We start from the raw sequence: 27,789 nt of genomic DNA on the forward strand, positions 1-27,789 counted from the left end.
TAGGCAGTAGGCTCTTTGACATTGGTCTTGGTAATGATTTTTTGGATTTGACACCCAAAGCAAAGGCAATAAAAGTAAAAATAAACAAGCAGGACTTAATCGAGCTCAAAATCTGCACAGCAAAGGAAACCATCAACAAAATGAAAAGGCAACCTCCTGAATGGGAGAAAATATTTGCAAATTATATATAAGATAAGGGGTTAATATCCAAAATATATAAAGAACTCATACAACTCAATAGCAAAAAAACAAAAAAACCAAACTGATTAAAAAATGGACAGAGGATCTGAACAGATATTTTCTAAAGAAGACATCCAGGTGGCCAACAGGTACATGAAAAGCTGCTCAACATCACTAATCATTAGGGAAATGTAAACCAAAACGGCAATGAGATATCACCTCACACCTGCTGAATGGCTATTATCAAAAAGACAAGAAATAACAAATGTTGGCAAGGATGTGGAGAAAAGGGAACCCTTGTGCATTGTTGGCAGGAAAGTAAATTGGTGCAAACACCGTGGAGAACAGTATTGAGGTTCTTCAAAAAATTGAAAATAGGGCAGTGAAAGCACAAAGTCCTAACCATTGGCCCTCCAGGGAATTCCCCTTACTTGCTTTTTTTTTTTTTTTTAACATCTTTATTGGAGTATAATTGCTTTACAATGGTGTGTTAGTTTCTGCTGTATAAAAAGTGAATCAGCTATACATAAACATATATCCCCATATCTCCTCCGTCTTGCGTCTCCCTCCCACCCTCCCTATCCCACCCCTCTAGGTGGACACAAAGCACCAAGCTGATCTTTAAATAATAAATCCTTCCTTCTCCCGCTTAAAAAAAAAAATTGAAAATAGAACTATCACATGACCTAGCAATTCCACTTCTGGGTATTTATTGGAAGGAAATGCAAACACTAACTTGAAAAGATATATGCATTACATGTTCACTGCAGCATTATTTATAATAACCAAGATATGGAAGCAACCTATGTGTCCATTGATAAATGAATGGATAAAGAAAATGTGGTGTATATATACAATGGAATAGTCAACCATAAAAAAGAAGGAAATATTGTCATTTACAACAACATGGATGGACTTTGGGGGAATTATGCTATGTCAAATAAATCAGACAGAGAAAGACAAATACTGTGTGATCTCACTTACATGTGGGACCTAAAAAGAATTGGGACTCATAGATACAGAGAACAGATTGGTGGTTGCCAGAGGCAAGCGGTTGGGAATGGCTGAAATAGGTGAAGATGAGTTACCAAACCTAACCTGGGTCTGCTCGCCTGATATGCAGCAAAGCCAATCTCCTGACACTGTACAAAGGAAAGTACGGCATTTATTGTAGGGCACCAAGCAAGGGAGTGGGAAACAAGCCTCAGATCTATTTCAACTTGGTCTTTGAGTTAGGGTGGTTTTTTTGTTTTGTTTTGCTTTGTTTTGTTTTTAAGGGAAGAAAAAAGAAACTGGAATTAATTATCATCTTGTGACATTTCTTAATCATAGTTTCAGGAGTCAGGATGTCTCTAGTGTACGATTCTCTGGCCAGGTGGTCCATGGCTGGGGTGTCTGTGAGCTCATCTTGCCCTGGAGAAACAACTTGAGTTTGTATGTTGGTGATGATATCTCTAATAGCAATTTTAGTACATTAACAATGTTATCGACAACAGCGATTTTAGTCCTCTCACTCTGGTCTATTAGTGTTCAGTTAGCACAGGATTGAGGTCAGAGGGGACAAGAAAGAGAGTAAAGTTATGGATAGAGAGGTTAATCATAAATTCAGTAAAGGAACTTGGTTTTAGGGAGACTCGGCTTCAAATGGTGAAAAGGTACAAACTTCCAGTTATAAAATAAATAAATCCTGGGATGTAATGTACAGCATGGTGATTACAGTTAATAATACTGTACTGTATATTTGAAAGTTACTAAAAGAGTAGATCTTAAAACTTCCCATTACAAGAAAAGATTTTTGTAACTGTGTGGTAATGGATATTAACTAAACTTACTGTAGTAATCATTTTTGCCATATATAAAAATACTGAATTTTATGTTGTATACCTGAAGCTAATATAATGTCGTATATTAATTATGTCTCAGTTTAAAAGAACTGTGGTCCAGAAATTAACAACATACGCAGTGAAGGTGCAGCCACTATGGAAAACAGTGTCAGTTCCTCAAAATGTTAAATGTGGAGTTACGTATGATCCAGCAATTCCACTTCTGGGTATATATCCAAAAGAATTGAAAGCAGGGATTCGAGTAGATATTTGTACACTCATGTACATAGCAGCATTATTCACTACAGCTGAAGAATGGAAGCAATCCAAGTGTCCATTAACAGGTGAATGGATGAACAAAAGTGGTATAAACATACAACGGAATATTATTCAGCCTTGAAAAGGAGGGAAATTCTGACACATGCTACAACATGGGTGAACCTCGAGGACATTATGTTAAGTGAAATAAACCAGTCACAAAAAGACAAATACTGTGTGATTCCACTTATATGAGGTACCGAGAGTAGTCACACTCAGAGACAGAAAGTAGAATGGTGGTTGCCAGGGACTGGGGAAGGGGGGAATGGACAGTTGTTTAATGGGTGCAGAGTTTCAGCTGGGGAAGACGGATGAGTTCTGGAGATGGATGGTGGTGATTATTGCACAAACAATGTGAATGTACTCAATGCCACTGAACTGTACACTTAAAAGTCAGACTGAGAAAGACAAATATCATATGATATCATGGAATCTAAAAAAAATGATACAAATGAACTAATTTACAAAACAGAAACAGACTCACAGACTTAGAAAATAAACTTACAGTTACCAAAGAGGAAAGCTAGGGGGGAGGGATAAATTAGGAATTTGGAATTAACAGATACACACTACTATATTTAAAAGAGATAACCAACAAGGACCTACTGTACAGCATAGAGAACTCTACTCAATATTCTGTAATAACCTCAATGGGAAAAGAATTTGAAAAAGAATTTTCCCCTCAGTGGGAAAAGAATTTGTATATATATACATATATATAACTGAATCACTTTGCTGTACACTTGAAATTAACAAAGCATTGTATAAGTCAACTATACTCCAATATAAAATAAAAAATTTTAAAAAATGGTTAAAACAGTAAATTTTAAGTTATGTGTATTTTACCACACACACACACTCACACACACACTCACACACACACACACACACACACACACACACACACACACATAAAATACAGTGAAAGCAGTTTAGCAAATCCATGTTCACAGCAGCAAGGCCATGGCCTGGTTCTCAATCTTCTCCAAGGACACACGGCAGCTGCTACCTTCTTCCCAAGGTGCACAAGTGCTTCATGAGCCATCTTGATCTTTCTAAGAGGCATTTCCATGGGGCTCTCCAAGTGAACATTCTTATGGTCCCGAGATAAACACAGGGAGAAAAATCAGCAAACCTGCAGCTCTTGCAAATTGAAGACCAAGTTGGCCTGTTTACTCTGCAGAAGATAGTAACTAACACACAGCGTCCAAGCCAGATTTCTCAGGTGGATGCATCATGATGGAGCACAAACTCAATTTAATACAGTAATAATAAAATTCTGCATAGTCATTAAATTTTAGGATCTACAGCAGCATTTTCCAAAGTATGTTTTGTGGGATGTTCATAAATGTTACGTGAAAAAAAAATTCTGTTGTGAAATACACTTTGGCACATTGGATTAAACAGGTTAAACAGCTTCTTTACTGCAGGATTCTCAGAGCCGTGCTAGTGTGTGACACAGATTCCAAGTGGGGAGGCTTGGAGAATACTCAGGCAAGTGGTTGCCAAATGGATCTGACCACACAACGCTTTTTCAGGATCATGTGAGGGACTGATGTTCCATAAACACACTTTGGGGAAACTTTCATTTAGAGAAAAGTAATAAAATAGGAGATGGATGTACACCTGACCAGGGTGTCAGCAAACTATAGCCCTTGGGCCTAATCCATCCAACTGCTTGTTTTTTCACAGAACTGAGAATGGTTTTTACATGTTCAAATGGTTACATTTTAAATAGTTATGTAAGTTCTTGCATAACATTCTGGTTTTGCCTCTTGGCTCCCAGAGCCCCAAATATTTACTAACTGACTCTTTAAGAAAAAGTTTGCCAATTCCTGTACTAGGCTGTGAAAATATTTGAAGACTGTTCATTCTTCTTGACTCTCCACAGAAGCAATAATAATTATGATGTCCTGTTAGAAGTGCCTACTATGTGCTAGGCATGTATTATTTCCATTAATCGTCACAACAACTCTGTGAGAAAGGTATTATGGTCCCCATTTTATGGATGAGAATACTGAGTATCAGAGAAGTAAGGTGTGTATCAGAGTCAGAACTCAAACCCAGTTCTAACCCCAAAGTCGGTCATGGTTCCTTTGTCAATGGTTTACAAAGTAGGGTCTGTGTATCCCGGGGGCGGGCAGATAAGACAAGCCATTGGAGCTCAGTGAAAAATTAGATCTTTTCATTACATGTATTTTTAGCTTATCCTTCACTTTAAATTTTGTATATATATTTTATTATAATATATAATAATTATAATAATAAATCAGCTAAAATTAGCCTTAATCAGTAGCCAATAGACAGTTTTTTAGGAGCCTCATAAATTGCTCCCCTTTCACCTCACCTCAGTTCCCAAGTAACTGAGAGAGACAGAGGGATCTGGGGACTGGAGAAGGAAATGCCACCTTTATTCTTGAGAGAGCCATGGGAGAATCTGTCTTAGGTGAGGTGTGCGGCAGTTATGGGCTTCCCAAGGCTGAATTCCAGAAATAGTCGTGTTCCTTGATCCAGTCACAGACGCCCCTGAAAAGCACAGGATGCCTTTTGTGGGGTCCCCTTTACCACTAAGCCTCCCACTGTCAGGGACAGAGGGGAAGGTGTGCTCCCTGAGGACATCTGTCCCCATAGAGGAGAGAGGGAGGGGCTGAGCTATGCATGCCTGGCTCCTGCCCCCCTAAATATCAATCATCTAGATAATTCCCCCTTCTCCCCTAGGGAGAGGGAGGAAGGGCTGGAGCATTACGCTAATGGAGCTCTTCCTTTAGGTGGAAGGGAACCCCATGCATTGGGTGTGAGAATTTTCCACCTAACAATATTGTACATGATATATCTATTTAGTAATATATGTATTTTATATAGTTATTACTGCATATATGCTAAGCATTTTTCTATCAATAAACCATCAGGTACACAATGAAAACCATCTGAAGACCACTATTCTATACTGTACTGTACAATTATGTGGCCAAGTTCCCTGCAGTTGAAAAAGAATAGGAGAAAATAGTTTATTGTAGAATCTGGGCCTCCTGGGTCTTAAGAGGAGATGAACCTTGGCTTTACTAACTTGCATCTAAATGTTCTGAACACCGCCACTAACTTACAGGTCTCTAAAGGAAAACCTGTTTTTGAGCCAGAAAACAAATTCCATTCCTGGCAGCTATTTTCTGAACAGTTTCCTACTTGAGTGGCGATCTTACTATGGGGAAATCCACTCAGAGAGCTCCAAGTTAGACCAATGGCAAATAGGAAACCTTGAAGTTCACGTGTGCTTTCAAAGAAGTATTTTGTACTCACCGTGCTGTGAATGTTAGCACTGAAGCCTGGGCTGCAGTGAGGGGTGGAGTTACAGCTGGAATTAGGAGGAATCGGCTAAGGATTGTGGTTCAGAACTCAAGGTAGGGCTTCCCTGGTGGCGCAGTGGTTAAGAATCCGCCTGCCAATACAGGAGACACGGGTTCGAGCCCTGGTCTGGGAAGATCCCACATGCCGCAGAGCAACTAAGCCCGTATGCCACAACTACTGAGCCTCGGCTCTAGAGCCCGCAAGCCACAACTACTGAGTCCACACACCAAATCTACTGAAGCCCCCGCTCTCTAGAGCCTGTGCTCTGCAACAAGAGAAGCCACCACAATGAGAAGCCTGAGCACTGCAACGAAGAGTAGCGCAACTCGCCGCAACTAGAGAAAGCCCGCGCTCAGCAACGAAGACCCAACACAACCAAAAATAATAAATAAAAATAAATAAATTAAAAAAAAAAGAACTCAAGGTAAAGTTGAAATGTAAAATTCGACATTTTCCAGTATTTATGACATGAAATATTGCCCTTGCTAGATGCTCTGTGAATGGCTTCACAGTCAAGTACAGCTGAAGAACCCGATATCGATAACCCCCCTCTCAGATAATCACACTGCATGTTTTTATGCAAGGAGCTTCAAGAAGTTCTGCAAAAAACCCAAAACAACCAAAAAACTGTTTAATTTTACCAAGCATTGCTCAAACGAATGTGTCCACAGAACACATTCTTTTTTAAAAAATAAATAAAGAATTAATTTATTTTTGGCTGCATTGGGTCTTCGTTGCTGCGCGCAGGCTTTCTCTAGTTGCGGTGAGCGGGGGCTACTCTTTGTTGCGGTGTGCGGGCTTCTCATTGCGGTGGCTTCTCTTGTTGTGGAGTATGGGCTCTAGGCACGCAGACTTCGGTAGTTGTGGCTCACAGGTTCTAGAGCGCAGGCTCAGTAGTTGTGGTGCACGGGCTTAGTTGCTCCGCGGCATGTGGGATCTTCCCGGACCAGGGCTCGAACCCGTGTCTTAACCACTTAACCATTGTGCCACTGGGGAAGTCCCCCACAGAACACTTATTTCAGACATTATGTGTTGACATTTGTTCTGGAAAACACTGAAAAATGCTGAATGGAAAGATTATAGATTTGGGAACTGTGATGGTCTATTAAGGAGTTAGAGGTCCAAGGTCATCTTTTTTTTTTTTTTTTTTTTTTTTTTAAATTATTTATTTATTTATGGCTGTGTTGGGTCTTCGTTTCCGTGCAAGGGCTTTCTCCAGTTGCGGCAAGCGGGGGCCACTCTTCATCGTGGTGCGCTGGCCTCTCACTGTCGCAGCATCTCTCGTTGTGGAGCACAGGCTCCAGACGCGCAGGCTCAGTTAATTGTGGCTCACGGGCCTAGCCGCTCCGCGGCATGTGGGATCCTCCCAGACCAGGGCTCGAACCCATGTCGCCTACACTGGCAGGCAGACTCTCAACCACTGCGCCACCAGGGAAGCCCCCAAGGTCATCTTCATACTAGCTGTGACAACGTGTAAACAATCTCTCAGACAATTTCCTTATCCATAAAATGGGTATAATAATTCTTACCTAGAAGAATTGTAGTGAAGATTAAAGAGATAATATCTATAAGGTAACCAGCCCATAGCACGTACTCAAAAAAATTAGAATTTTTCCCCTTAATTACAGCGTTAGGTTTTGGAAAGAGAAAGTAGTTCTTGAATATGATGAATCCAGGAAAGAATTACATCAGGATGAGATATGTGCCTTTATTAGCATTTGGGAGGGCGCATAGTATGGTTTAAAAAAGCCAGTTTAAAAAAAAAAAAAAAAAAGCCAGTTTTAGGACCAGACACGCCACGCACTAGCCATGCGAGACCTTGGGGCAGTGTCTTCACTTTTCTGAAACTTAGCAACTTCATAGGTAAAATGCAGATATCTACTTCACGGAGCATTCTGAGGATGAAATAAAATTGTGGGTAAAGTGCCCCATAGGCCTGGAACACAGCAAATGCCCAGAAAAATAATGGTGCCATTGATCATAGTAGCATGAAGCACCATTTTGGAACACATACTATGCCAGGTAAGGAAGGGGCTGAGTTTGGCCATCTCTTCAGAGTGGAGCGTGCAGACCATTTCCTCACAATGTACTTTTTAAGGATGCAGATTCCTGCTGATTCTGACTTTTGGGGGATGCAGCCAGGAATGTGCACTTTGGCAAGCTCCCTGACTGAATCTTCTGGTCACTGAAATTTGAGAACCAATGATTGGGAGGCATGGATTGCCAGATGGTGAGGAGGCACACCTGGACCAGATAGACATGAACTAGAGAAAGAGTGGACATTAAACACTCTGGACTAGGAGAAGAGTGGCCCCTTGATATGAGTTTTGGACCCCCAAATTCACCATGACCCCTTAGAGAAAAGTGTTTGCAGGTGTGTGAGCAGGTACGTGCTTGGTGTGGCATTCCTGGAACAGGATAGCAGTGGTGAGTGTGCCAGTTCCAAGTCAGAACTGAAGGAAGGTAGTGGGTAAGAGACCCCGGAGACACAAAGTCATGTTGATTCCTGACCGCGGTCCAGTTCCCATCCCATCCCAGGAGGCTCAGGGGCCCCTGCACGCCTGCCCCGGGAAGCCCATGCCATGGTCATTTCCAGATGTATTCTTGAGACTAAGCACTCCTGGTTTAGGAGATTTGGGAGAAAACGCTCTCGGGGTGTGTGGGGTACGGGTGGTGGTGTTAAACCACATAATGACTTTCCTTTCTTATGGGAACAGAGCTTAATATATGAAGGAAGATTATTCCTAAGTAAGGTGCACCAGAAGATCATTGCTTTAAACTGTTTCCTCCAAGGTGGGATGAATATTGTATCTAAATCCTCCCCTTTGAACTTCTTCTGGGCTGGGACTCTGCTGGTTCTATTCTTCTCTTCCTAGGAAGGTGGGGTGGTGGTGTCGTTTTGGGTTCACCTGGGACCAAGGAGGCTCCGCACCGGTGGTTGGTTTTGCCTTGGCGCTGCCTTTGGGAAAGTAATAAAACATCAGGCAATGCTCTCCACCTCCTGGGAGCAAGTGGCTTGGGCAGTCCCTGCGGCCCAACCGTGGCTGCACCCTCCTACTTCCCTGCCCATCAGTAGGCAATGCCAGCGAGAGGTTCAAACTCCCTGGACGTGTAAAGTTTTCCACCTTTAGGCACAGAGCCGAGATGTGGGAGATACCCAGTGAATACAAGGAAGCTTTCTCTTGGTTTCTGGACATTGCAGTTAAAAGAATCAAAGTACACTAGGGCCCAGAGAGAGGAGTCATCATCCCTATTTCTGAGCAATGCCCAAACCTAGCTCACACAGGCTTCTGTTTTTTGATCCCCAAATCCAGGCCAAGATGCCAGGGCACAAAGCTACTCACCCTTTCTTCAGCCAAATAAAATCCATAGACACATCTTCACAATGAAGCTTGAAACCAGTCAAGCACTTTTTTTTATTAAAAAAAAAAAAGAAAAGAAAAAGTCTAATGGTAAAGTATATAGTCTATACATGCTACAGCTAATTCCTTGTTCATCACCCCTCCCCCCTCACATTATATATCCTCATGTATTTTTCGTGTGTGTTAAAAGGAAACAAAGACACCCCCAGAATGTGTCAACTTGCCAAGGGTATGAGGAGTGCTGAGATGTCCAGAGATCTCCAGCATCATCCTGTAAGCAGACGCGAGGTGGTGGGACAATGCTATCAGGGCCCACTGCTCCTGGAGGGATGCAAGAAATGGCCTAGTTACTTGGTGGCTCCCTGAAGCAGGAAATGTGGGTTGTAGCCAAGGTGACCAGTTTGTTATCACCCCATGAGTGAAAGGGGTGCTATTAACAATTGCATGGGCACAATGTCACAGACGGGCGTACACTGGGGTAAAATATGGACACCTTAGTTGTGTTAGGATTGCTTACTGCCATCATAAGCCTGGTGGGTGCACCTCCTCTTGTATGTTTATAGAAGACCTGAAAGTGAAGGCTACTGGCTGTGGCACTGGGTTTGGCCTCTTCAAGGACAACAAAAGTTGAGTCCCTTGTTCCTGACTGGAGACAAGAAGGCCTATTTGGGAGTAGACGATAAAAACGGGAAAGGTGGAATGTTGAAACACAATGGGTAGCTTGAAAACTCCACAAGGTAGCACCAGAAAGCAGATGTTACTCCATGGGGCTGGACGGTCAAGTCTGTGAGAAGGGTCCTCAGCAGGTGGTCCATGAGCAAAGACTCTGGAGCCTCCTGGTTTTAACTCTGCAACTCCACAACTCTGTCTGTGACCTCCACGGGCTAAGGTCCATCTAGACATTAGAAGCTTAGTCAAGTTAGGAGCAATTCCTCCAGGCTAAGGAAGGGCTTGCCGCACCCTCAGGCCTCAGTGCAAGCCAGTTTCCTACTCACTCAGGCTGCACGGTTTGACAATAGGGAATCTTTGGTCTATGGTCTGGTATGGTTGTTTGCAGCAAAAGCCCTGAAGGACGGGCCTGACAACCAAGGAGGGGACAGGACTGCCATGCGTGACTCAGGCTGTTACATATACGTTGTCACAGCCCAAAGTGAAGGGCAAGACCTGACCCAACACTTAAAAACTCAGAAACAATGAAAGGATGGGAGCCAAGCCGAGCCACGAAATGTTCTCGTTCTTGATGATGTTGAGTTGCCAGCTACCTGAGGCCAGGAGCGATTTCTACTTCATCCCACTCAGTGCCGTGCACTTGGTACAGACTAAATAAATACTAGACTGTCCATCCCTCAGCCTAAGAGTAGGGTCTTCCAACCTTGGGGAGATTTGGCATCTGTCCTTTAATGTGGCAAGTTTGTTTTCCTACATTCTACCTGGTAAGGAAATCCCCTGTGGACCCAGAAATGTTTTAAGGCCAAGAACTTTGTCTAAGAAATCAATCATGTGGAGGGGCTTTGTGGAGGACGTGTAACATGACTATTGGAAGCCTGGCGAGGCTCTAGCCTCCCAGCAGGGCAGGGCATTAAAAATGGTTTGAGCTGCAGCCCAGCTCCCCAAGTCTCATCCTGGGACAAGGACATAAACCCATCAAATGGCAAAGAAATTCTGAGTAAAAAACTTGAGTAAAGGCCTATTTTATCAAGTGGTGGTCCTAAAATGCAGATTTTCCAAAGATTTGGTTGCTATGACTACAAGCTGTAGTTTTGCCCTAGGGTATAAGATAAAATAGCCATCCCAAGAAAGTATGCAGGGGTGAGGAAAGGAATAAAAGCCATCCTTGCCTGCCTTTCTGGGCTGGCATTTGGCCTGTGACCTACTGACATGTGTGATCGTGGGGTCAGGAGAGGAAAAACCTAAATTAAGAGGGAGGGTCCCCCGTTTCCCTGGAAGCACCATGAACATTTCATTGTTGATGGCAGAGGAAATGTCATGGGCACTGGGGAGAAAAAACTGGATGCAAGTCTCAGCTTGGTCAATATTTGGATGACGCTGACTTCATCCTCTGAACCTGTGCTCTCATGACAGATTGGGGCTGACCCTAGGCACCTCACAGGGTTGAAGTGAGGATGAAATTAAAGGAGGGAGCGTGCGTAGGCACCGGTAACCTGCCCGGAGCCTGGCACAAAAGTTATTCCTATGGCCCCTGGACATTTGCCACGGTGGTGACTCCAGGGGATTTTGCATCTGCTCTATCAAATGCGCACAGAATGGTGGCTACAGTCCTGGATGGTATCAACCTAAGCCCCCAGGTGAGGACAGCTAGGGAGAGCCACCATCCATCAAGACCGTCCCTTGCAGCTGCCTGGGGAAGTGCCCTCACCGTGGTAGGAGCTGGAGAGAGGAGTCCTCAGGCCACAGATGTGTCCTGAGGAAAGAACAGTGAACAGAGAGAAATGTGGCTTTAGTACCTTCCTTTCATGCCAGAATAATAATAATAAAAAGGCTAATTACTTTTTCATGTGCAGGGAAAATTTTCTATCCAGAAAAAGGCGGAATTAGCCCATTCCCACCCAGCTGACCCCTGGGAGGAGGAAATGAAGCCAAAGACAAACGCCTTCAGTGGAATCTGCACACGGAAATCCAAGCTCTTCACAGCCGGGCACGGAGCCACCCGCAGCCTGGTCTACACCCAGCGCCTAGTACATAGTAGGCACTCACAAAACACTAGAAAAAGGTCAATGAAAGCGGAGAGATAATCAGAAAAAAAAAAAAAATTCAGAGTTTTGTCTTTTGAAATGTAGTCAAATCCTGCATGACAGCTTCACGAATGGTGTTTAAACCAAAATAGGTCAAAAACTCAGGAAAACGTGCTGTGGGCCCTCCTCCCGAGTGAGGGGACCTTGGAGGGTGGGTGGCCCTCTCCCATTCTCCCTTCTGCCCCTGGCTGCCATCTTCCCCCCAAGGTTCTGGGAACAGGGCTGGGGGCAAGTGGGTGCGGCAGGGCACCTCAGGGCCCTGTCCCAAGATTGTCGGGGTGTGGGATTTACAGACCTACTGAAGGAAGGAATAAAGATGCGACTGTGGACCAGGGGAGAAGCATCCAGAGCCCATGTGGCAGTGAGGAGGGGTGGGGAGGGGAGGGGAGGGGAGAGTGGAAGAGAGCTGTTTGCACATAAATTTTGGCACTGCAGGTGGATGGCGAGCATCCCTGGGAAAGCTGCCCTTGTGGTCCCAAAAGCATGGCAGCAGCTGACTACTCTGCATCAGAGATCTCTGGGGCAGGACAGGGCCACTTCCTCTTGTCCTGCAGAGTAGGGTGGGATGAGGAGGGGTGCTGCATTCTCACACCCCAAGGCAGCCTGGACCCCAGGCAAGAGCTCTGGGCTGGAAGCCAGAAACCCTGGGTCCTGATTCTCGTTCTGCAGTGTAGCTGTGTCTCTACGTGACTCAGTGAACGACATCAGTCAAAATGGGTGCAAGGGCTGCCCTGGGTTCCTTCCAGGGAGACCACAGAGAGGGAGAGTGCATGGAAAAAAAAAAAAAAGAAAACTACTCTTCGAGGGCCAGAGAGGAGCAGGAAGCAGCAGCAGAGAGAGACAGGAGGTTCTGCCTGGCCCTCGGGTCCCCGTCTCCTTATGGGACTACTGCCTACTCTGCCCAGTTTGCTGGAGACTCAGCTGCTGGCCCTTGAGCCACCAGGGTCCCTCAAGGCTGGCATGTGAGGCCACCTTGGCTCCCTTTGCTCCATAAGCTCTATCCCCCGGCGGGGGGACACCAGCATAGGAGCAGGAAATAGGGCTCTGTGGCAGCACTGGGGCCCTGGGCAGCCGCTGTGTGGAGCAACCGTATGGGGTCCAGGGCAGCCTTCAGCAGATGCTACAATGGGTTGGAGGGGTGTTGGGTGTGGGAGCAGCCACCCGGCCCCCACATGCACACCCCAGGGCAGCCAGTTGGCCGCCTGTTCCTGAGAGCCAGCTGGCGTCTCCCTGTCCCCGCCTGGTTTGCCTCTTACAGGGGGAAGGGCACAGGCATGGAAGTCAGGCCAGCCTGGATGCAAATCCCCTTTCCTCCTCTTCCCAGCTAGTGTGCCCTTGGGCACATTGAACCCGAGTTTCCCCATCTATAAAACAGGTATAATAGTATCAGAGAGGGCTGCTGTGAGGGTTCAGCATGAATGTAAAGTGCCAAGTACAGTGTTTGGCACCTACTAGCTACTCAGCAAAGAGGAGCTCCCAAGGGGCGTGGCTTGTGAATGGTCCCCTTATTCAAACAAACCTTGAGATTCTTGCTCTAGGTAGGCAGAAGTGAAAGCCCCCCCCCCCCTAAAAGCGGGCTGGGGATTCCTGTTTAAAAGCCCTGGGTTGGACCACAGCCTGCAGCAGGAAAGTGGAGCATGCTTGGAGCTGGAAGCACTCCTTTAGAACCGATCAGGGTCCCAGCACAGAAGGGAGGCAGGGTGGCTGGGAGGACCTCCAGGCCCACTCTTGGGGCAGCTTCATCTGCTTGAACCTGAGAGGCCCGTGGACCTGAGGCCTCGGGGAAGACACCACTTCCCTGGAACTGGCAACGGAGCTGACTTCTACAGGATGAAGTTCTTTCTGGGACCAGGCATTTTGGAAACTGAGTGAATCAAGTTGCTTGACATGAATGAACTGGGTGGGGTGCTGGGTCGGGGGTGGGGCTCCCCATACTCTGCCTGATCCGAGTAACAAGAGACCCTTTCTGTAGTTTCTCCAGATGATGGATTCCGGTCCTAGAGGCCTCAGAGAGTCATGGTCCAGCGGTTGGGTGGGCAGGGAAGCTGGGTGGCAATGCCACTGGCCTTAAGGCAGGGATGCTGAGAGAAAGGGGTGTGGCCTCTGAGCCTCCAGGGGATGCTGTGATGGGAGGGATCCCTCTCCACCCAGAGAAGGGAAGAAACCACAGTATTCCAGTCTTCCTTCCTTTGAAGCTGCGTGGAGGATGATAAATTAAGAGGCATATTAAATATGTAGGTAAAGCCGGCAGGGTCGTGCAGGACTTCCAGGCAGGAAGGGAGCAGGCTAGGGCTTCTTTCTGAGATAGTTGGAAGGAATCCACCCTTCCCAGGAGGGGGCTCCGCTTTGGACCTGGCAGAACCACCAGCCGCTGCTGTTCTTTTCCCGGACCTCGAACACCGTCCCCTCCTGGAAGCTGCTGGTACCTTCGTCTCCTTCAAAGTTGGCCACGGCCACATACAAGTCCTTGGGGCCGTCTGCATTGGGGAAGGGGGCTGCAGCCACTTTCTCCTTGTTTTCTCCCATCTTGCCCATCATCCGTGGCCCCAGCCCACCTTTGCCTCGCATGTCATCCTGTCCCCCTGAGGAGTTGGAGAGAAAAGGTTTGGCTTTTGGGGGGACAAGCAGGGCCCGGCCTGGGACAGGAGCTGCCTTGCCTTCGTTGGGCTCCCGCTGCGGCCCTCTGACCTCTGGAAGGGGCCCTCTGACCTCTGGAAGGGGCCTGGACGACGAGGAGCTTTTCTTGGGGGGTGGTGGTCTCCGAGGAGGGACCACAGGTCTCTGCTGGGAAGCCTCTAGGAGGGGAACTGGCACATTCTTAGGCACGGGATCTGCGGTCTTGGCTGGCCTTGGAGGGGCTCTGCAGGACGTCTCCTTTGGGCTGAGCCCATTCTGTTTGCTCGTCCTGTCCTGGGCGCGGCCAGGCCCCTCCCCTGGGAGGAAGCCACGGCTGATGGCCACGTCCTGGCCTCCCCCAGCCTGGGGGCTGCTCTCTCCGTCCAACGAGGGTTTCTCTTGGGACTTGGCGGGCCTGAGCTTGCTCCTGAGGTTACAGATGTCCACTTGGTCTTCACCCTGAGGAGGCTCTGTCCTGGGGGAAGGAGCTGGTTTTGGCCTAACCTGAGGTTTGGACTTTAAGAAGGGATTCTGGGGAACAGCTTCCGGCTTCTCCTCCGGTGGGTCAGCTTTGGATTTGGAGACAGGTCGGAGGTTGGGCTTCTTCACTTCCTTGGCCAATACTTTGTGGCCACACTCCAGCCCCATCTCGTTTTTCAGCTGGAACAACTTGCTTTTGTCAGGTTTGGGCTCTGGTCTCCTGCTGTCCCGGGCTGGAGGCGTGTATTTGGTTGGGATCATTGGCAAGATCATGCCAGGAGGCTTGGGCGAAGAACCTCTGAGCTGCTCCATCCTCTGTCGCTCCTGCAGCTCCCCTTCCGACTTGATGATGGATTCTTTCCGGGGAGGGAGGCTGGGCTTCTCCTCCAGGTCGGGGTCCGAGATCTCCTCGTAGCCTGCACACGAGGACGTGTCTGAAGGTGCTTTCCTTGGGACCTCCTTACCACCCTTCCAGTCTTTGGACCATGGCATGGCAGAGTCCACAGCCCCATGTGGTGCATCGGGTAGGGGCCGGGATGGGCCGACGGCTTCACTGCCCGTGCAGTTCTCCACTGCTGCTGCATCTCCCAACCGGAGCTGCGTCACCTCATTGGGCAAGGGAGCCAGAAAGTTGGGTCTTGAGGCATTGCTGGTCTTCTTATACTTATCGATGAAAGTCGCTGGGGCCCATCCTTCCTTATCTTCAATCTGAATGTACCACCAGCCGCTCAAGTTCTTCTCGATCACCTGGAAGGGAGGGCAGAGGAAAGCACTGAGTAGGTATGGTGTCAGGGCCAGTGGGCCAGGATGGTCTGGGAGAACCCACATGCAGCTGGGGTTCTGGAATCAGGGATTTTACATTCGTCAGATTCCCAGACAATATCTATGGGGGACCATCTATGAGACCGCTGTGTATCAGAAACATCTTTTTTTTTTTTTTTTTAGATGATAACCAAAGGGTAGAATTTTTTTTTTTTAAGATTGATTGATTGATTGATTGCTATGTTGGGTCTTTGTTTCTGTGCTAGGGCTTTCTCTAGTTGTGGCAAGCGGGGGCCACTCTTCATCGCGGTGCACGGGCCTCTCACTATCGCGGCCTCTCTTGTTGCGGAGCACAGGCTCCAGACACGCAGGCTCAGTAGTTGTGGCTCAGGGGCCCAGTTGCTCCGCGGCATGTGGGATCCTCTCAGATCAGGGCGCGAACCCGTGTACCCTGCATTAGCAGGCAGATTCTCAGCCACTGCGCCACCAGGGAAGCCCTATCAGAAACATCTTACATGGGGGTAGGTGCTCGTGTAATTTTGGATTTCCTCAAAATCAGTCCTTGAGACATGAACTTGGGTGTAGGTAGTTAATTTGAGAGATGATTCCAGGAAGCCCAAGTGAGGAACTGAGGAAAGAAAGAGCCAGTTAGGAGCAGGTTAATGCTCTTGGGCCAGTGGGGCTTAATTTAACAGGGATCCTCCGAGAGACTGTGCAGAATCAGACATTGGGGGTGGGGACACTTATCTCCTGACCCCTAGTCCCTCCCCGTCCCCAAGACATTAACCCTCCCCCTTTCTGGGTGATGCCCTTAGGTGGGCATAGGAGGTGGGAAGCAGTCGCGGGGTTGGGATACAGGGCAGGCCACCAGCAGTGTCTGCTAAAATTCTGAAGAAGTTCAAGGCAAATCCCCAATACAGCCCAAACTAGCCTTGATCGTTGCTCCTTTGGTTGAGCACCAGACAAAGCAGTTGGCTGGTGTTTATATGCCATGCCGTATGAAAAATGTGCATCCTTAAACGTGGGGATCACACCTAGCTCATGTTTAGGTACAGGGGAACTGATGCTGATGGAGGTACAGCAAACTTTCATCTCATCTCCCTCTGCCTCTGGGATACACACCCATTGACTGGAACGGTGGGTGGAATCACTCATGTTATTTAATATCTTATGTTTCCTGTCTCCTTTTTGTTTAGTACCATGTGGCTGAATTCACATGGGTGAAAGGTGCACACGTTGCATGTTATGGGCTGAACTGAGTCCCCCCCAGATTTATATGCTGAAGCCCTACCCTCCGTACCTTAGATTGTGACTGCGTTTGAAGACAGAGCCTTTTAAGAGGTAATTAGGTTAAAATGGGGTCATTAGGGTGGGCCCTAGTCCAATATGACTGTTGTCCTTATAAGAGGAGATGAGGACACACAGAACATCCAGAATGAGGGACGACCACGTGTGAACACAGAGAGAAGGTGGCCAGCTGTGAGCCAAGGAGAGAGGCCTCAGGAAAAGCCAAACCTGCTGACACCTTGCTCTTGGACATCCAGCCTATAGAACATGAGAAAATACATCTCTGTTGTTTAAACCACCCGGTCTTTCGTGATGGCAGCCTGAGCAAAGTAATAAACAGCAATACCGCAGCAGGCTCTGTGCACAGGAGAGCTGATTAATGATTACAACCACCTGATGAGATGGGGATTGTCATCCCATTGTACAGATGCAGAACCAAGCCTCAGGAGAGCTGAGGAACTCGCAGAGGGTCACGCAGAAACTCAGTGGTGGAGGCGGGAGTCAAAGGCAGCCTGGTGGGCTCCAGAGCCTGAGCCTTTACTACCCAGCCCTGCCCTGGAAAGTGGACCCTGCTTGGGGGGAAGCTGTGCCCGAGGTGAGAAAGCGCTAGGGGCCGAGGGCTGTGGGTATGGTTCTGCTGTTGCACTCTGCCACCCAGATCAGAGAGAAAGGCAGCCACAGACCCAGCGCAGGAGTAGAGGCTGGCCTCTGGGGCTGCAGTCCTGGGTTCCGGTTCCGGTTCCGGCTGCCTCAACAGCCCTGGGTAAGCCACAGGCCTGAGATGCCACACCACAAAACAGAGAGGATGGTAAGAACAGTAATGCCCACTTGTAGGGTTTCCATGATGACCACATAAGCTAATGCGTGCAACAGCACTTGGTAAAGGCTGAAAGGAAAACGTTACCTATTAGTATCAAATTACAGGGGAGAGCACTGAGAACGCAGCAGGCATGTGGCAGGCATGTACTTAACACGTCCCACTGGAGTCTCTCCAGGAAAGGGTACTGGTAAATGGAAGCCCTTTATGTGCTGGTGACCAGCATCTTATCAACACTTGGCAGCTCTGGTAATGACTGAAGGTGATTCTGGGCATACAAGTCATTGTCGGCACATCCGTGAATTCAACAACTCTAAGACTAAGTATGTACGTGAGCAAATGAAAATAGAACAATAATCAAAATGAAATCTATCAATGAGGATTCGCTAAGCTTACACTCTACTATGTACTATGGCAGAAGCTCTCAACATTTGTGTTCTTAATTGCGATGTATGGGAGTTTTCATTTACTAGAGAGAAGCTAAGAGCTATTACGAATACAGTCAGTCATACCTCATTTAATAAAAGTTTTTTAATTAATTAATTAATTAATTAATTAATTTCTGGCTGCCTTGGGTCTTTGTTGCTGCACGAGGGCTTTCGCTAGTTGCAGCGAGCAGGGGCTACCCTTCGTCGTAGTGGTGGGCTTCTCATTGCGGTGGCTTCTCTTGTGGAGCATGGGCTCTAGGCACGTGGGCTTCAGTAGTTGTGGCACGTGGGCTCAGTAGTTGTGGCACACGGGCTCAGTTGCTCCACGGCTCGTGGGATCTTCCCGGACCAGGGCTCAAACCTGTGTCCCCTGCATTGGCAGGTGGATTCTTAACCACTGCACCACCAGGGAAGTCCCCAGTCAAACCTCATTTTATTGTGCTTCACTTTATTGTACTTTGCAGATACTGCACTGTTATTTTTTTACAAACTGCTCATTTTCACAATATTTCAAACTTTTTCATTGTTATTATATGTGCAATGGTGATCTGTGGTCAGTGATCTTTGATGTTACTATTGCAAAAAGATTATGACTTGCTGAAGGCTCAGATGATGGTTTGCATTTTTTAGCAATTAAGTATTTTTTAACTAAGGTCTGCACTTTTCTTTTTAATAAATTTATTTATTTTATTTGTTTATCTTTGGCTATGTTGGGTCTTCGTTGCTGTGCATGGGCTTTCTCTAGTTGCGGCTTTCTCTAGTTTCTCTACTCTTCAGTGAGGTGCTCAGGCTTCTCATTGCGGTGGCTTCTCCCGTTGCAGAGCACAGGCTCCAGGCATGCCAACTTCAGTAGTTGTGGCACACGGGCTGTGCCACAGGGAAGCCCGGTCTGCACATTTTTTTAGACATAACGCTATTGCACACTTAACAGATTATAGTATAATGTAAACACAACTTTTATATGCACTGGGAAACCAAAACATTCATGTGACTTGCTTTATTGTGACACTGGCTTTATAGTGGTGGTTTGGAACTGAACCTGCAATATCTCCAAGGTTGGCCTGTAAAAGCAAATGCAAAATCACAAGAATGGAGATGAAAGAAAATAGCCTGGGCTTTAAAACCAGAGAGATGTGGGATCAAATCCCAGCTCCACCACTTACCAGCTATGTAACCTTGGACATTTACCTAACCTCTCTTTGTCTCAGATACACCTGTAAAATGGGCTGGGGACTTCCCTGGTGGTGCAGTGGTTAAGAATCCACCTGCCAATGCAGGCGACACGGGTTCGAGCCCTGGTCCGGGAAGATCCCACATGCAGCAGAGCAACTAAGCCCGTGTGCCACAACTACTGAGCCCGCGTGCCTAGAGCCCGTGCTCCACAACAAGAGAAGCCACCGCAATGAGAAGCCTGCGCACCACAACGAAGAGGAACCCCCGCTCGCCGCAACTAAAACAAGCCCGCGTGCAGCAACAAAGACCCGACGCAGCCAAAAATAAATAAATAAATTAAAAAAAATAAAATGGGCTGAATGTATCGACCTCTTGGGACTTGTGTGAAGATTAGTTATGAAGGATGTAAAGTACTCGGCACAGATAAGTGTCTGTATCATCATTATCATTGTATCATCATTAGTAAAACATGTTTTGAAGATACATAGACCAAGCAAGGAACTAAGGTATTCCTTGTAGCTCCACTGCTAGAACACTGCGGTTCCATTAATGAATTCTGAACACTAAGATGATGTTGAATTGAACCAGGAAGCAAAACTGGAGGAGAAGAAAACAAAGGATACAGCGTTTATCATAAGAAAAGAACTCTTGGTTAAACCAAAAACTGTAGGGTCAACTATTTCTCCCTCAAGTCCTTCAAGTCATCACTAGCAGAACCTATGCTGACATCACAGAACAATACTAAAGCAGAGAAGTTTCAAGGATGGGTTACATCTGTGCTTCCTGGAAAAGAATGCTGGGTATGTGAGCTATTTATTGGCTCAGCTTTAGCAAAAACAGACAGACTAAAAGCCAGAAACGAGACAGGGGAATGGTTCTGGTTGAAGTGGGGGGTGCAGCCTTGGAGGGAGACTCCCCAACACCTCCAGAAGACCCCAGGGATCCATTTACTCCCTACTGCACACACAGTCAGCCCTCAGCTTCAGTGCATTGTCCGGAACACCTTGAGCTGCCCTAGGTGGATTTCAGAATGCTCTAGGCCAGGGAGTGCTGGTGCGTATGGGCAAATGCCCTGTTTGCCAGCACGCTCAAACAATGGTGTGTGTTTGTACAAAATGCTGGAAACTCATTGTCTTAAAGGAGAAGAAGGTTTTATCACGTTTTTCAGTGCTCGTGGGAAAAAACAAACAAACAAACAAACAAACTTTTATAATAGGCAAGCCAGACTTCTGGTTTCAAGATGGGAGATGGAATGAACAGCGGTTTCCCCTTAATGCAATAAAGCCAGGAAACAAATGAATATCAGTACAAAGCCAAGCGCAGAAAGAGGAAGGGGAGAAGTTAGTGGACCAAGAATTGTGAGGAATCACTGAGAGGCAGAAGCTGCAAAGGGGGGGCTGTGGCCCAGGACTGCTGCAGGGTGTTTTGTTGCAAAAGGTAGTAGCAGTGTGAGGCCTGCCAGACTTCGAGGGGGTAGAATCTGAGACTAGGAAGGCCCAGGGGCAAGTGACAGGGGATTAACTGGGATACCACGGCAGAAGCCACAAGGCTGGTTGACCCCTCTATGCCCTTTATTCCATTCCTGTAGGGTAGGTGGTATGAAGGAGGTGATTGCTCACGCGTGGAACAGTGAAAGAATGAGCTTGGGTCAGAGACAAGACACTGCTCAGTGGCTGGCTCAGAAGTCCCCGATCTGGCACTGAAGCCAGTGGAAGTCAACCAGCCCCTTGTGTACACTCCCCAACTGGGCTGTTTGACTGCTGCCTCTTCTTGTACTGCCCAAGACAAGTCCTAACACCATGAAAAGAACTGAAATAAATACCAACACCACTGCAAAGGATTTACAACCGAGGAAAGAGATCATGAACAATAACATATTTAATATCCTTAGACAGATACAGAAGGGCATCGACATCGTGAAAGAACAGGCTATTATGAAACAAGAACACATAACTATGAAAAAGAATCAATAAGTGCTCTTGGAAATAAAAATGATAGTTGATGAAATAAAATAAGAAACAGACTGAATTGTTAAAGAGCAAATTAATGGATAAAAGATGAAGCAGAATGCTCTAGGAATGGAGCACAAAGGGATGAAGGTGGAAAATATGAAAGAAACGTTAAGAGACATGGAAAATAGGGGCAGAAGCTCCCATTCTGTTTCATAACCATTCCAAAAGGAAGAATAAAAAGAGTGAAGAGAGTCATTATTTAAAGAAGTAAAAGTGCCTGGCGGTCCAGTGGTTAAGACTCCGTGCTTCCACTGCAGGGGGCAAGGGTTTGATCCCTGATCAGGGAACTAAGATCCTGCATGCCATGCGCCGGGGGTCCCCTACCCACCCCCCCACCAAAAAAAAGAAGTAAAAGTGGGAAAATTTCTAGGAAGATCTCCTGAGTTCTTAGATTGAAAAGACCCACCACATGCTGAGCAGGATATAAAAATAAAGAAACATACCTAGACATGCTTTAATGAAACGTCGGCATTTTAAAGACAGTGAGGAGCTCCTGAGAAAATCAGAGAAATGACAGCTAATGAAAAAGAGAACAAGGACCAGGTGGATAGTAGCTGCTTCCTAGCACCACTAGATGCAGGAAGAGAATGGGACAATCTATTCAAAGTGCCAAGGGAAGATGACTGGAATTTAAAACTCAATCACTGAAGAATGAGGGGAGAATAATATTCATTTTTCATAATGTCAAGAAAGCATTATGTACACAAATGAGGGCCTGCCCTTAGTTAAGGATTGAGATGTATGGTCCCATAGAAGCTAACGGAAGGGTAGGGAAGGGACACCATTGTGAACCTGGGGAGGCTTCCCAGAGGAGGCAGGGATTTGAAGAATGAGGTGCATTTTGATATGCCAAGTTCAGTTCTGAGAATGGCCTTGAGAGCCTTCTATAACAAAGCAGGTAGTGGGCTAGGAGCTGGGTTAAAGGAAGGTTAAAGGCAGAGAGAGCAAGAGAGGTGGGGAGGGGCCACCAGTGGGGTTCAGAGGAAAGCAGTGAAAATAAGGCTGAATAGCAATGGGAGGAAGAACAGCCCTTGATGTGGAAAGACGTTAAGAGACAGGCATATGTTTCATGTCAGAATAACATACATGTTTTAAACAGCAAAATGGGGGAACTGGGCACAGAATTATCTTGAAGCACAAGCAAGATGCCTGTGAGTTCTCTCTGTGGATTTGAAGTCAGAAAGAACAGATTGGGAGGAAAAAAAAGGAGCAGATAAAAAGCCTTTTAGAGCCTTGGAGGTATTTCCACTGTCCCCTCAGTTTCTCTGTGAGGATTGGGATTTGCATTTTAAAAAATTAGTTTGACAGCTTCAATCCCGGTTCTTTAAACACCCCTGCAGACAACCCTCCTGCTGTCTGCATGGGTTAAAGGACACTTGGCTTGAGGAGAACTTTCTGGAGAGGCTTGGGCAGAATCAGTGGTGGTGAGACCCAGGATGCACCTTCGAGAAGTCACCTCCTCCCAGGCTCACTGGACAGCTGCCCTGGGACTCGAGGGGAAGAGAGGGGGTGGGGTAGGAGGTGTCAGAGCGGGAGGGAAAATGGTGGGTTCTTTGGAAGCCTAGAGAAGCGACTAAAGACCCTTAGGACACATGCCGCACTTATGCATTGGCTCAGTAATCATTTGTTCACTCTTTATTTCCTTCGTTCATTCAAACGTTCATTCATAAAGGAATGGCTCTCTGAGCACCTACTGTGGACCAGCCCCAAGGCCAGGGTTAGGGATGAGAATGAAGAAGAAAACACTCCCCTGGTTTTCTGGGTGTTAGCAGGAGGCTAGTGGGGAGATGGATTTTCATTGATTCAACAACATCTATTGCAAATCTATCACGTGCCAGGCACTGTGCTAGCTGTGGGGATACAGAAGTAAAAAACAGATATGGTCTCCATCCTCCTGAGATCCCCAAATACTGGGCAGATAAACAGCAGGCTGTCAATAGCCCTGGTTCTAATCTGGAGACAGACATGGGTTCAAATCCTGACTCTGCCACCTTTTGGCTGTGTGACCTTGGACAACACCTTTTTTCTGAGCCACAACTTCCTCCTCTGAAAAATGGGGATTGTAATAGTCCTGCCTCACAAGAGTAAATGGTGATATGATTAGGCGAGATATGGCATGTGAGGTGTTTAGTGCAGTGGCCGGCACCTAACTGCTATTCCATTACTTACGGGCTTTCCTGGAAACATGGGAAACACCTTCAAGCTCTAACCCCATGAGAAAGAAAAGAGAAATGGGAGGGGAGAAAGGATTTATGATGGCCTTTACGCAGGGAACGGAGTAGACAAGCAAAGAAGTGGGAAGTAAAGGGGAGAGGAGAGGCAATCAAGGAAGGAGGAGGTGATAAAAAGAGGCAAATCTATAGACACAGGAAATAGATCAGTGGTTGCCTAGGGCTGGGGCAGGGGCACTGAGAGGGACTGAGGGGACGTGGGGAGGGACTGCTAATGTGTATAGGGTTTCTTATTTGGGTGATGAAATGTTCTAACGTTGATTGTGGTGATGGTTGCACAACTCTGTAATTAAACTAAAAACCACTGAATTTTATACCTTAAATCACTGAATCATATGGTATGTGAATTATATCTCAATAAAGCTGTTACTAAAAAAAAAAAGAATACAGAAATAGGAGATGGTGCCTAGAATCAAAAATCACAAGTAGTACAAGCTTTTGTACAGCAAAGGAAACCACAAACAAAACGAAAAGACAAACCATGGGCTGAAAAAAATTATTTGCAAATGATACGACCAACACGGGCTTAATTTCCAAAATATACAAACAGCTCATGTAACTCAACAACAAAAAACCAGACAACCCAATTGAAAAATGGGCAGAAGACGTAAACAGACATTTCTCCAAAGACGACGTACAGATGGCCAACAGGCACATGAAAAGATGCTCAACATTGCTAATTATTAGAGAAATGCAAATCAAAATTACAATGAGGTATCACCTCACATGGGTCAGAATGGTCATCATTAAAAAATCTACAAATAAATGCTGGAGAGGGTGTGGAGAAAAGGGAACCCTCCTACACTGTTGGTAGGAATGTGAGTTGGTGCAGCCACTATGGAGCACGGTGTGGAGGTTCCTCAAAAAACTAAAAATAGAGTTGCCGTATGACAATGGCATATATCCGGACAGAACTCTAATTCAAAAAGATACATGCACCCCAATGTTCACTGCAGCACTATTTACAATAGCCAAGACATGGAAACAACCTAAGTGTCCACTGACAGATGAATGGATAAAGGTGTGGTGTGTATACACACACACACACACACACACACACACACACACACACACACACACACAATGGAATACTAGTCAGCCAGAAAAAAGAATGAAATAATGCCATTTGCAGCAACATGAATGGACCCAGAGATTACCATCCTAAGTGAAGTAAGTCGGAAAGAGAAAGATAAACATCATATGATATCACTTATATGTGGAATCTAAAATACGACACAAATGAACTTATCTATGAAACAGAAACAGACTCATAGACAGACAGAACAGACTTGTGGTTGCCAAGGGGGAGGTAGGTGGGGAGGGACAGACTGGGAATTTGGGATTAGCAGATGCAAACTATTATATACAGGATGGATAAACAACAACGTCCTACTGTATAGTACAGGCAACGATATTCAATATCCTGGGATAAACCATCATGGAAAAGAATATGAAAAAGAACACGTATATATATATAACTGAATCACTTTGTTGTACGGCGGAAATTAACACAACACTGTAAATCAACTATACTTCAAAAAAAAAAAAAAAAAAAGAATCACAGGTAGACAAAGGGAGACCACGTCCACTCACCTCGACCTTCAGGCCCGCCTGGAAGCTGATGCCATCAGGGATGGTGGTCTGGAATTCAGCAATGGTGTAATATTCTTCCTCCACTTGGGGTGGGATGGGAGGCTTGGGCAGACCTCGAGGCTGGTACAATTAAACACAGTGTTAAATCCACTATAAGTCCATTCCCATGGCGCTGAATGGGAGGCGCTAAGGGATTGGGGCACACAATCACCCTCAAGGGGGCGATGGCGGACCCATTTGGATTCTAGGACAAAACAAAGGGGACCACTCAGATCATCGTCTTCTAGATAGGTCACTGGCCTTTCAGCTTTAGGGTAATGAGAAAAAACATGGGACATTTGCCTATAATCATGAAAATTTGGGGCAAGACAATATTCTCTGAACTTAAGAGGCAACAAGGGTTGTGAAATGAACACAGGTTTGCAAGTCAGACCCATTGGTGTGACTTTGGGCAAATCCCTTCCCCTCCTGGAGGCCTCAGTTTTATCTCCTGTAGAATGTGGGTAATAACAGGATCTACCTGGTGGGGTCACGGAGAGCATTCAATGAATTCATGTAGTGAAACACCGGCATACTGCCTGGTACCCAAAAGGTGCTCAATAAATGGCAGACATTAAAAAAAGAAAGCCCATTTTCAAAGTATTGCTTACAGAGTTAAAAATGGAGTATGAAAGTAAAATATCAGAATGGCACCACAAGCGAAACGTGTGCCTTATCCCATTTTGGTTTCAAGTTACGTTATTCAAGAAGACTTATCTAAGATAAAGCGGAGTGGGCTCAGGAAGCAGAAAGTACATCCTGAGACCTAACTGTCACAAAGCCATGGGCGAACTGTTTGATCTCCCTGGACCTCAGTCTTTCCACCTGTCAATGGGATTAGCTTCACAAGGCTGCTGTGTGGGCAGGAAAGAGTGCATCCTTGGAGAAGGCGAGATGAGTGTCAGGGGGCTAGTCTCAGGTCAGGGTCTGGCTCCCCAGTTGCAAGGGTCCACTTACTATGGTCATATCCCGGCGTGGAGGGGGTCTCTGTCTCATCTTGGGTGATCCTATAAAGAGACGACAGATAAAATTCCTGAGGTGGACACCACGAGAGATCTATTCTCTCCTGCAGGAGATTAGGCATACATTTGGCACAGGCATCAGTGAGCGACTGCAACGCTTCCTGTGGGAGAGCCCAACTAGGAAGGGGACACTCAGACTGGGTTTAGGACTCTCCATCAACAAGGGGATGGTGCCCAGTCCTGGAGCGATGGAAAGCTTTCCAGCAAAGGCAACAAGTGCAGGCTTCAGAGTAACGCAGAGGTGGGAGGCTACAAGTTATGTGACTTTGAGCCGCATAGTCCTCTTCTGGAGAGGGGGTGATAATGCCTGCCTCCTGGAAGCAGCGGTGGAGATGAAAGTCAACAATACAGGTGAGGCTCTTGGCATGTGGCAAGCACGCATTAATGTTACTGCCCCTGGCTTTGTGCTCTGGAACAAACCCAAATTAAACAATGCATAAACAGAGCCAAACAAACTTGGACTGAGAACTTCAGGGGTTTTTACTCTGGAGTTGGGCTGCCCCTGCTCTGGGTCTCAGGGTCAAGAGGACGACTCTGCAGTGGTCCAAGGCTCCTGGCTAAAGGCAGAACATTGAGGAAGGCACCCTACATGCTGTCAGAGCTGGTTTAGCATGGGTCTACACAGAGGTGTAGTTTGGTAGTTGGGGTGTAGAGGAGACTGCTAAACTCTTAAATACCCATTTCTCCTGTCTTCTATTAGAAAACTATCACAACAGAGTTTTAGCCACTTGACTGCCTACATAAAGACTACATTTCCCAGACTCCCTTGCAGCTAGGTACTGCCATATGACTAAGTTCTGGCCGATGGGATGTGAGAGAGTAACAAGTCTGTAGCTTCTGAGTCCAGTCTTCCACTTCTCCCTGCCTCATTCTCCTTGGCTGGACTAGTGGTGAGCCCTCCTGGACCAGGAGGATGAGGGCAACACAAGATAGATACAGCATAACAAGACTCGTGACTGGATAGAGTTGCCATAGCAGCTCTGGACATATACCTGACTGCTCGGTGAGAAAGAAATAAACATCGAAATTACTTGAGCCATTGTTATTGGGTGTATGTGTGTGGTAGTAGTGGGGAGTCTTTGCTTGAGCATCTGAACCTATATATCCTAACAGAGACACGGGCTTTCAGATTTTCACTCGCTCCTCTAGTGTTAATGGGAATCCTCCTATGCTCTTGCCCATGATAGGTTCCTGCCATGGCATGTCAGTGTTTTCTCAGAGTGGCTGAGAACAATTGAGAGACTCAAGAAGTTCACTGACCATAAGAGTCACTTTAAACAGCTGGAGAAGCCCAGCGAGGGGCAAGTGACTGCATCCTTGTGGCTAGTTTTTAGTCCTTTCCCAACAGACAGATTCCTTCTGCCTTGTACAGGGTCACATGCTTGAGGCTGGCATCCTGGGTATGCAGCAGACAACAATAATGAACCTACACTCAGGTGTGCTGGGAACATTAAATGGTAAAATAGATACAAGGAAGCTTTGAAAAGCAAGATGAGTAAAGAACTATCTTCGGAGTAAACCCAACACAGGGTCCACTTTTTCTTTCCT

At 46.4% G+C, this 27,789-nt stretch overlaps 1 protein-coding gene across 1 annotated transcript in view; it reads right to left on the minus strand.

The window, feature by feature from the left end:
* Positions 1 to 9,051: 9,051 nt before the first annotated feature.
* Positions 9,052 to 27,789, minus strand: part of SH3PXD2B (SH3 and PX domains 2B) — a 111,308-nt gene continuing 92,570 nt past the window's right edge. The window contains exons 11-13 of the mRNA XM_036848125.1: positions 26,177 to 26,226; positions 25,181 to 25,300; positions 9,052 to 15,624 (exon numbers count right to left, since the gene is read on the minus strand). Coding sequence (XP_036704020.1) covers positions 14,068 to 15,624; positions 25,181 to 25,300; positions 26,177 to 26,226 — 1,727 coding nt within the window. The 3' untranslated portion in view covers positions 9,052 to 14,067. The remainder of the gene's footprint in view (positions 15,625 to 25,180; positions 25,301 to 26,176; positions 26,227 to 27,789) is intronic.

The sequence above is a fragment of the Balaenoptera musculus genome, chromosome 3 (genome assembly GCF_009873245.2).
Source record: "Balaenoptera musculus isolate JJ_BM4_2016_0621 chromosome 3, mBalMus1.pri.v3, whole genome shotgun sequence".
NCBI lineage: Eukaryota > Metazoa > Chordata > Mammalia > Artiodactyla > Balaenopteridae > Balaenoptera > Balaenoptera musculus.